This window comes from Choloepus didactylus, chromosome 2, assembly GCF_015220235.1.
Source record: "Choloepus didactylus isolate mChoDid1 chromosome 2, mChoDid1.pri, whole genome shotgun sequence".
NCBI lineage: Eukaryota > Metazoa > Chordata > Mammalia > Pilosa > Megalonychidae > Choloepus > Choloepus didactylus.
Genome location: NC_051308.1, coordinates 236839360 through 236850404, shown reverse-complemented (window position 1 = coordinate 236850404; position 11045 = coordinate 236839360). Strand labels below are relative to the sequence as shown.

General features: G+C 50.1%; 1 protein-coding gene across 1 annotated transcript in view; it reads left to right on the top strand.

Moving 5' to 3' along the window:
- The first annotated feature begins 534 nt into the window (after nt 1-534).
- TNFRSF8 (TNF receptor superfamily member 8) overlaps nt 535-11045 on the top strand; it is a 32103-nt gene continuing 21592 nt past the window's right edge. Inside the window, exons 1-4 of the mRNA XM_037810460.1 lie at nt 535-637; nt 4547-4637; nt 4952-5148; nt 9822-9938. Coding sequence (XP_037666388.1) covers nt 550-637; nt 4547-4637; nt 4952-5148; nt 9822-9938 — 493 coding nt within the window. The 5' untranslated portion in view covers nt 535-549. The remainder of the gene's footprint in view (nt 638-4546; nt 4638-4951; nt 5149-9821; nt 9939-11045) is intronic.

The following is an 11045-nucleotide window of genomic DNA, read 5'->3' as shown; positions in this document are numbered from 1 at the left end:
TGCAGTCACCCTTCTTGTTTCACCTTTGTAGGTAACTGCAAGAATATTTCTTTCTTTATCCTTGAGGTTCAGTAACTTAACCTAAATATGCCTTGATATTAGTTATTTGGAATGGTATCTCACAATAGTTTCAACTTGTTTTTCCCTAATGACTAATGATGCTGAGTATCTTTTCGTGTGTATATTGGCCATTTCTGTTTCTTCTTTGGAAAAATGTCTATTCACATATTTTGCCCATTTTTTAATTGGGGCATTCATTTATTTGCAATATCATTTTTGTGCTCACCAGGGATTTTGTGGGATGGGAGGTGGAGCTGACATCAAGGGCCCAGCCTGCCATGTTGCCCTCATCCCAGGAGCACTCATCCCACCCAGCAGGCCACAGGAGCCTCTTCCCTCACGTGCTGAGCTGCCCCTGGGGGTTCTCGGTACACCCTTCCCACGCCTTCCCTTGATCCTCGAGAGTTGTCTCCTTGTCTCTTAGGTGACCTGGTGGAAAAGAGGCCCTGCTCACAGAGCTCCCCCCGTGTCTGTGAATGTCGACCTGGCATGTTCTGTGCCACATCAGCTTCTCAATCCTGCGCCCGCTGCTCCAAGCACTCCATCTGCCCACCAGGGATGATCGTCAAACTCCAGGGTAAGCAGTCCCCACCAAGCCCAGGACTAAGATCTGTGTTATCGCAGCTCCACCACTCCCCAGCCCCAACCTGGAAAATGCCTTCCAGCTTCCCACTTCCTTGTTCCTGTTGGACAGATCACATCTCCGTTTGCAAACCTGTGGATGTGTCAAGCCCCCAAAGCCCTCTGCTGCCTTTCCCCACACCTTGGGTTCCAGGATCAGAGAGTCCCTGGTGCTCAAGGCCCAGGCCTGGCTGGGGGAGGTCTTGGATTGGTTTGAGGTTTGGAGCAGAAGTTCTCTGATGCCTATAAACAAGAAGGAAACCTCAAGTCTCTGTCCTGGGAGTTCCCTGAAACACTGGGGCTGGTTTCCCCACGTTAGAATCTGGGCAGTGGGAGTTCGATGAACAGAAGATTGGGCACTAGGCTCAAGGCTGAGAAACCAGCATTTCTTTCCTAACTTGCTGTGGGACTTAAAGCAAGTCTTTTACCCTCTCTGTGCTTCTGATTTTCTGACAGTGTAAAGGGAAGGGGACAGGGTGCCAGCAGCCCAGCAGCAGGCCTCACTTTCCCTCCAGAGGCCGCAGATCCTGTCAGGGATCATGGAGAACACCTTTCTGAAGTGGGGCATGAGGTGTGGGTGAGCTTTGAGCCACAACCCAGAAGAGGCACCCATGGCCACAGGGGCTGCACGGAGAGGGGGCAAGATGGGGAGAATCGGGGGAGCCACATGTCCACTGGGGGAAAAAGAGCCTTGACCAAGCCCATGACCTCACTTCCCTCAACCTGGCCCTCTTCCAAAGCCCCATCTCCTGCTGCACAAACCTGATGACCAGCAGATCCCCAACCCGGTTCAGAGTGGTCCTTGCACTTACCACCCCCTTCCCTTCCATCCCCCCTCCCCCCACAGCCTCCCCATCCATTGGCCCAGTAGTTTTTCCTCCTGTTCCAGTTTGTTAGTGCTGCTGGGATGCAAAGCACTAGAAATGGATTGGCTTCTATTAAAGGAGGTTCATTTGGTTACACAGTTACAGTCTTAAGGCCATAAACTGTCCAAGGTAATGCATCAACAATCGGGTACCTTCACTGGAGGATGGCCAGTGGTGTCTGGAAAACCTCTCTTAGCTGGGAAGGCACATGGCTGCTGTCTGCTCCAAGTTCTGGTTTCAAAATGGCTTTCTCCTAGGATGTTCCTTTCTAGGCTGCAGCTCCTCAAAAATGTCACTCTTATTGCCCTTGGGGCGTTTTTCCTCTCTTAGCTTCTCTGGAGCAAAAGTCTCCTTTCAATGGCTGTCTTCATACTGTCTCTCATCTGCAGCTCCTCTCTTAGCTCCTGTGCATTCTTCAAAGTGCCCCTCTTGGGTGTAGCAAGTTCGCTCCTTCTGTCTGAGCTTATATAGTGCTCCAGTAAACTAATCAGTGCCCATGCTGAATGGGCGGGGCTGCCCCTCCATGGAAATTATCCATTGAAAGATCTCGCCCGCAGTTGAGTGATCACATCTCCAAGGAAACATCCAATCAAAAGTCTCCAACCCAGTCAACACCAGTACATTTCCTGCCCACACAAGACTGCATCGAAGATAATGCCATTTGGGGGGACATAATACATCCAAACTGGCACACCTCCCAACATCTCTCCCCTTGCCCCACACACCCTGCCCAGTCTTCCTCCAATCCCATTCCCTGGCAGCAGCCAGAGCGAAAAACCAAACCCGACCACATCTCTCTCTTACCCACGTGCATGCACACACACACACACACGCGTGCACACACCCTGCCTGTAACACTTTGGACTTCCTGTTACTCTCACAATAAGGACCTGGTCCTTAGGCTGGAGAGAAAAGGCTTTTGTTGGGGCATTTTGTTCTGTACCCGTTGGCATTTCTGGGTACCGGCTTCTTTAGCTTCAAGTCTGGGATGGAGGAAGCAAAGAGAAAACCTGGGGCTCCCCACCACGTCGCTCCTCAGGCCCTGAGACCCCTCCCTTGTCGGTCTCTTCCTCTCCAGGTTGCAGTCCTGTGTTTGTTTTGTACAGATGTCCCCAGTGTTTAGTTGTATTCATGGGAAGAATGGGGAAAAGTACATCGGCTTTGTTTTCCCAGAGCTGGAATCTCCAAGCCGCGTCCCTCCTTCCTTCCTGGCCTCAGCCTACAGCACCAACCCCTCCCTTTCTGGTCTCTGGCTGGGCTGCTCCTCTTTTGGTTCCCTGAGCGTGCCGTGCTGCTTCCTTCCACTAGGCCTTTTGGCACGTGCTGTTCCTGCTGTGTGGGACACCACTTAGTTAGCTCCTACAGTGTCCCTTCCTCAAGGGGGGCCTCCCTGACCCCTCCTCGCCACCATGACCTCTCACAGCCCTGCACTTTGTGAGGGGGCTTCGCAGTTTGCACTCCACTCCGTCTTTGTTGGATCAGTGCTTGTCCTCCCCAGGCAAAGACCGGGCCCATCGTGCTTGCCGTTACCCCCCCCCCCCCATCAAATGCTGGACCCCTAACAAACTCTCGGTAAATATTTGCTGAATGAATGTGGGGCCACCTGACCTGGGGATCAGAGCTGGGGTGGGGGCTGGGGGTCCCCTTCATATCTGGTGAAATTCCTCTTTGGGACACAGAACAGCACTTTGCTAAGAGATATGCAGAAGCCCTCCACCCACTTCTGGGCATGAGATAACTGGGTTTTTGTGGGGCCCCTGTGGTGACATGCCCTCTTTGGACCTCAGTATCCCCATCTGTAATATGAGTTGCCTAAAAGGCCTTGGTAGCTAAAAAAACTTGCATCTGTGAAAAATAGCCTTGAGTTTAGTGGTTACACCCAGGGAGTGTGGACCGGCTTCCGCCTGGGCAGTGTTCTATGACTGCCACATGGTGGCTCCAGGACACTGAGGCCCAGAGAAAGTAAGTTGCCCAAGAATGGCAGAGCCAGGGTTTGAATGTCAAGCCCAGCTCTCTTCACTCTGCCACACTGCAGGTCCACGAAGAAGTCAGCATTGCCCACGTCCTCTGCCACTGGAACCTCCAGGTCATAATCTAGCACAAGTGGGTCACTTTTTAAATGATGTGACTTGTGTCCAGATGGGGAAAAGAACGTGATATTAATTGAGCATTTGTTATGTGCCACACAGTGTGGTGGGCACATCATTTATGCTATTTTGTGACAGGTGCATTATGAAAACCATTTTACAAAGGAGGAAATTGAGGCTTAGAGAGGCTGACTTGCCTGGCACAGCTGGAAAGTGGTGGAGGTGGCACGTGGAGTTGGGTCTGTGTGACAGAAAACCTGTGTGTTTTCCTCTCCACTCTGCTTTCACTGGTATTCTTTAGGGCTCTTTGGGTTTCAAGTAACAAAATCCCAAATATCTTGGCACAAGTAACTGAAATGTCTGGAGACTCTTCTGAGTAACTTCAGGTTTGGCTGGATCCGGGGGCTCTGCTTTTTCCTGTCTCTTGTCTCTGTTTCCCTTTTTGATGGATTGTCTGTAAGAAACCTATCAGCAGCTCCATGCTTGTGTCCTAGGAGCCCTAGTAGAAAGACAATCTCTCCTTCCTACATTTTCAGCAACCAGAAATGCGACCTTGAACTTGCACCTGATAAGTGTGGCTTGGGTCATGAGCCCATCCCTGAACCAATCCATCATGGCCAGAGGAATGGAATGGATTGATCGGTCCAGCCTGGCCACCACCCCTGGGAGGAGGGGACAGGCAGTCCCGGCCTCTAACCACAGACACTGGGGTTAGGGGGAGTAATTCCCCAGCAAAAATCAGGCTGTTTACCCCAAAAGGGGAGCCGAGGCTGGGCAGACACTAATACCAGAAGGCCACTGTGTTTTCCAAGCACCCCATCCATGACCCTGGTTTGTGGTGGTGAAAAGTCTATTTCTGGAGACCTCAGTCTTCTTGATACCAATTCTGAAGATGTCTCCATTTTCCTGCAGGCACAGCGGAGAAGGACACGATCTGTCAGCTGCCATCCTCAGGGCCCCCTGATTGCAACACCAACCCAGAAAACTGCAAGGCACCTGCCAGGTGACTCCCAGGCCTCTTTCCTCCCTTCCTCTGCAGCTGACCCTGGAATTGGGCTGTCCCTGCCCCCAGAGGATACCCAGGGTACAGCTGGGCTGGGGGCACAGGTGGGCACTGGCCCAGGGCTCTCTGCCAAGTCCATAAGTCATGTGAGGCCCCATTGTTTGCCCAGCTCTGATCTAAGCTCCATGGGAAACCCCAAAAACCTAGAAACGCAGCCCTTGTTTCCTAGGAGCTTAACAGGAGGCCTGCCAGAGGCTCCCCTTCTCTACAGAAACTGGAACCCCTTAGTACAGGCCTTGTTGTCCCATTGGAAGATTTGTCAGCCTCATCTCTGGCTTCTTCCCCAGCACCTCCATCCTCCAGGTCATGTCCACCCCGACCTCTCTGGCAACCTCCGGTGACAGGACCATGCTTCCAGGAGAGGGCACTGCCCTCGCCCCAGAAGTTTCTTCTGAATCCCTGCGGGCTTCTAGTTCTCCCTTCTCCATGAAGAAGCCTAGTCCAGGTCCAGGTAATTTTTACTGTGGGTTGTCTCCCAGGGCAGTGGTGTCTGGTGGGTGGGTGAGCTGTGTGGTTCTGGTCATGGCAGGTGGCAGTGAGCTGTGGTCTTCTCCCAGCGGGGAGAGAAGAGCATCTTGAGGTCTGCTCTCCTGGGGGCTGAAAGCAACGAGGCCAGAGGTAGCCAGTGATAGGACTCATTCATTTGACATCATTTTTGAGCACCTCCTGCGCCCCAGGCACTGCGGGAGGTGCTGGGGTCCACTGGCCTTGGCTCTGCTCCTGGGGGGCTTATAACAGAGCAGGTGAGGCACCCGTTGGGCATGGACATACTTTAAGGTAGTACAAAATGATAACTGTGCTAAGGGAAGAAGGATAAGGGAAGAAGGCGTAAGGAAGGGGATAGAATTCCAGGAGAGGGTACGACAGGGGTGCCCGACTGGGTCAGGGAGAGGTATTTGAGCTTAACTGTAAGGGATGGGTGGGAGTTAACCAGGAAGAGAGGTGGGGGGGGGTAGGGGGCTGGTATTCCAGGCAGGGGAAGAGCAGGGGTGAAGTCCGGTGGTGGGAGGATCACCAGATGATGAACTGGGCAAGGTCAGTGTGGCTGGGATCAGGGGGCCACGAGCCTGGTTGGGGCTGGGAGGTCATTACCAAGAGTTTTGTCTTTGTCTTAAGGTAGGGGAAGGGCTGCCAGTTGAGCTGTGGTTGGAGGGTTTAGTGGCATTTTGAAAACAAAAGTTCTTTTTTTTTTTTAACTTGTGAATTGTGAACTATAGAGTCCAGAATCGTACCCGCACATATATGAAACCTTGACTTACAACAAAGATGATATGGAAAACAGTGGGGAAAGGACTACACAAAAAATAAACAGGTCACCGAATTATCACAAAGGGAACACTTGTGTAACTGCCACCCAGGCCCCCTCCCCCAGGGACCCCCTTGTGTCCTGTCCCAACCACTATAACTCCCTGCTGCACCCCAAGTAACTGTTATCTTGATTTTTTGAGTAGGGGCTTTTGGGTACTTTTACCACCTAAGCTTGTATCCGTCTGTAGTTTAGTTCTGCCTGCTTTTAAGCTTTATAGGAACACACGGCGTATGCAGTTTTTGGTTTGGATTCTTTTGCTCAGTGCTGTGTTTGTAAAATTCATTTATGCTGCGTGTATTTGTAGTTCACTCGTTTTCAATGCTGTGTTGATCCACTCTTCTATTTTTGGACGTTTGGGTTACTTCCAGGTTTTAGTTATTACAAGTAAGGCTGCTCTGGCTTTCTTGCTCAAGGTCTCTTTGGTTTACCTGTGGTTTACCTGGGCCCCTTTTTGTTTATTTTTGGCCATTTAAATATCCTCTTTTGCAAAGTGTCTGTCCAAGTCTCTTGTCCATTTTTCTGTTTTTTTTTTTTTTCCAAAAACTTTATTAAGATAGAATTTGCATACCATAAAATTCACCCATTTTAAGTGTGTAATTCAGTGATTTTTAAATAAATTCACAAGGCTGTGCAGCGATCTCCGCGATCTAATTTTTGAATACTTCCATCGCTCCCAACACACCCTTATGCCTGTTGACCCAGGCAACTACTAATCTGCTGTATGTCCCCATAGATTTGCCTTTTCTGGGCATATCACATTAATGGGATCATACAATATGCGGACTTTTGTGTCTGTCTTCTTTCACTTAGTGTAGCATTTTAAAGGTTCATCCATGTTGTAACATTTTTCAGTTGTTTGCGTCATTTTTTTTTTTTTTTAATGTCTCAGTTCTCTTAATTCGAGATCTTTCAATTTAGAACCCTAGCCGGCGAGGCTGAGCTCCATTCGGGAAAGAGAACCCAGAAGGCAGGTGGCCCTGGGGCTGAGGAACAGTGTTGATTCAGGGCATAAGTCATGAATTGACAGCTTTCCGATCAACCTTTCGCTGCTCAGGGGGTTTGCATTTCTCTTTCTCTGTGTTAAAGATCCCACCTTGCTGTCTGGGCTCGCACAGCTTCTTCTTGGAGTAAGAATCAGCGAGATGTTTTGGGATTTCCACACCACTGATAATTTTGGTGGTGGTGGCAGTAACAACTTTCTGATGTCATTTCTGGTGTCTATACTGAACTCGGTTGGGGACCACAGTTCAGCTGCCCCAGGAGGACCCGCTGGCCTCTGTGGTGCCGGTGAGGATGAGCAGAATGGTCCTTGGAGGGGGATGCCCACGGTTTCCTTGCTCGCTGACTTGAGGACTTTTTGACATCGCTCAGCAGCTTTGGAGGCACCTCTTTAGTAGGAAAATATTGAGGCATTTTGCAAAGTCTAACCACTTGGGCATCTCCATTTTTGTCACCACTGACTGGCTTTGTGACAGTAACCATAACCTCTTCTCCTTTTTCTCTTCAGTCTTAGAATTTGCTGCTAAACACGTTGTCTTGAACATGAACTTTCTGGAGTACGTTATAGAATGGGAATGTCGGCCAATTGCTCTCCCCAGGACGGGGTTTGGCTGCAGTAGGCGCTTTCCCCTTCTTGGGTGCTTGGCCCCAAGGCTACCCTTCTTAACCTTGCCGCTGGCATCTGCTTTCTTGGCTTCTGGTTTCCTCTCCTTGGTGTTCAGCGTCTCTGCTTTGTCACCTGCCATCCACTCTGAGCCTGCCTCAGACTCCAGCGAAATAAATGAAGCATCCGAGGGGGCCTTTAGTTGGCCCTGAGTGTGTCCAACCTCTGTGGGTGTTGACCTGCTGCCCTGCTAGATCCCATGGCAAAGGGTTGGGGTCCTCCGTGGATTCCTTTTTATTACTGACTAGCATTTTGTTGTTGAGATATACCACATTTAGTTTATCCATTCACCAGTTAATGGACATTTGGGTTGTTTCAACTTATAGGCTATTATGAATAATTCTGTACAGCGTCTTTGTGTGAATGTATATTTTCATTTATCTTTGACTTTAAAAATATTGATTTATAGGTTTTTTTTTTAAATTCTGGATCACAACACTTTATAGATTTGTAGAAAATATCCCCCCTGCCCCGCATGGCTTGTCTTCTCATTCCCTTTATGGTGCCTTTTGATAGGAGGTGTTCTTAATTTTAATGTGGTCAAATTGATAAATCTTGTCCTTTATGACCAGTGTTTTCTGTGTTCTACTTTGAAAGTCTTTCCCTCCACTGAAGACTCAAAGATATCTTACTTTTATTTTCTAGGAGCATTTTTGTTTTGTCTTTCATGTTTAGATCTACAATTTATTTTTAAATTCTCTCAATAACTTTTATGTTTTTTTCTTGTGTAGAGCCACTGCACATCTTTTTGTTATATAGATTTTAAGTTACGTATTTTTATGATTTAAATGGTATATTTTTCAATTTTTCATGTTCTCTTTATTGTCGATACAATTTTGAACCATGCAAAATTGCCAGTATGTTCATTTTTGACCTACAAAAAACAGCAATTTCGTATTGTTCAACCTAGTAATAGAAATTCAATTGATTCTGATATAGTGGCATTATATCAAACTATCTTGCTAAACCTACTTAATTCTAATAATGTATTTGCAGATTTTGGGGGGGGAGAGTGTCTGTGCACTCAGTTTCCCCATTTATGAATAATAACAGCTTGACATCTTTCTTTCCAAACTTTGTAACTTTTATGTTTTTTCCTGCCTTACTGCATTGTCTGGGATCTCCAGTGCCATTCTGAATAGAAATCATGATAGTGGTAACAAGAATTTAGGCCACCTGGGAGAGTCAACAGGCAGACAGTTTAGAGGGAGCACAGTGCCCAACTTCTGACACCAACTGCAAGCTTGGGGGTTTCCTCACACTCCCCTTGGGTTTGATAGTTGACAGGAAGGACTTGCAGAACTCACTGAAAGCTTTTGTGCTGTTAAAATCAGCCAAGGGAAGAGATGCATCGGGCAGAGTCCAGGAGGGGTCCAGATGCAGCACTTCCGTTCATCCCCTCCCAGTGAAGTAGTGAATGTGTTAACTCTTCCCAGTCACCATGGGTGACGGTGCGCACGGAGCATTGCCCACCATGGACGCTCTCCCGGGCCAGTGGTGTCCAAAGTTTTATTGGGGCTCGATCACATACTGCCCACGTGGCTGATCTTTAGTCTCCAGCTCCTCCTGGAGGTCAAGCTAAAATCTTTAGTCTCTGGTCCCTCCAGAGTTCGGAATTGATATCCCATGGCCCAAAGTCCCCATCATAAAGCACATTGTTAGATTGCCCAGTGGTCAAAACCCCCAGTGAACAAAGACACTATTAACAGGCAGGACATTTCAGGACCCCAGAGATCACTTCTCAGTGGCCGAGGGCAGAGGCCAGACCTCTCTCTGGGTCAGGGTAATCCTTCACTGCACAGTGGGCATCCTTGCCCCGCTGCTGATCTCGGGGAAAGATATGACAAAAGTTAGCAAGTGATGTGGTAATGGCCCGGGGGGAGGGCTCTGGCAGCAGTGGAAATGGTGGGTCAGAGAGGGGGAGCAGGAAGCAGGGGGCAGTTAGGAGGCAGTTAGTGCCCTTCTCCTGGGGGCCGTGGATGTGTTCCTTTCCTCTATGAGCCTCAGGACTCCCTCTGAAAGGCAGGGCTGAGCTGGCGTGTATGGAATTCGGGAGCTGGCTGTGGAATGGGGGGCTTCAGGGATGGGGGTTGGTGAACGAGGCCTTGGCCAGCGAGGGCCTGGCCTGGAGCCCCTCTGCCTCCTTTTCCAGGGCTGTCCCTGCAGCTGCCGGGTCCACAGGGCTCTGCTGACGGCATGAAGCGGTGCAAGCCCGACTACTACCTGGACGCAGCTGGACGCTGCACGGCCTGCGTGAGCTGCTCACGAGGTAAGGGCCTTGGCCTCCCTCCAGGGGCTCCTTCCGGGGACCTGGGGGCCCTTGGAGGAGAGACAGAGAATCTGGGGGTGGGGGACCTGTGTTTGGTCTTGGGCTGCTCAGCCCTCTGAAGCCTTGGCTCACCGTCTCGCGTTTTTGAACTGTCACTTGTAGTGGCTCCACTCATGTTTGTGGGTTTTTGATGGCAGCGACCTCTTTTTGGAACAGCTCCCTTCATTCACTCTTTCCTTTAAGGAAACACTTATCAGTCACCCACCTGTTCCAAACCTGTTCCAAACCTGTTCCACACTATCTCATCAATTTTCATCAACTACCCTACGAAGTAGGGATTGTGAATGTCCCGTTCTACAGAAGAGGCAGCCAAGGCTTGGAGAGGTCAGGGAACTTCCCAGAGTTCATGGGCCCTATGTAGGGGGCAGGGTCAGAGTCCAAACCTAGGCCTGAATGTCACCTGGCTCTGGGCCCTGGTCACTGCCTCTAAAGGGTGCTTCCAAAGAGCACTTCTGATGACTGTGGTGCACATAGCAGGGGCCGGTGCTTTCCCTGTGGGTGCCTCACTGCAGCCTCACGGTGCCACCCGCCTTCCTGAGACGTCCCTGAGAGCCGCGCAGCACAGGGGAAGCTGCCAAGGCCACAGCCGCTGTGGCAGTTAGAGAGCCCAGTCCACTCACAGAGGACACCTGGGGAATGTGTGATTCCCTCGCCTTGTCCAGGGTTTCTTTCATGCCGCATTGAGAACCAGAGGGTCCGGGGAGGCCTAATTGAGTAATGAACGCTCCGTCTGTTGTCACTGGTGGTCACCGTTGTGGTTCCTAAGTCTGCATAGCAAATTTTCTCAAAACTGAGTGACGAGAAGCAAACCATTTGTTGTACTCCTGGCTTCCATGGGTCGGAATTCAGACAGGGCCCAGCGGGGATGGCTTGTCTCTGCCCTGCAATGTCTGGAGCCTCAGCTGGAAAGTTTGGAGGCTGGAGGCAAGAATCATCTGACACGTGTCACTCACAGGCTATGGCTGGGGCCCTTTCCAGGTGGGCCTCTCTGTGTGGCCTTTCTGTATGGCTGCTTGGAGCTTCCTCATAGCCTAGGGCTGGGTCCCA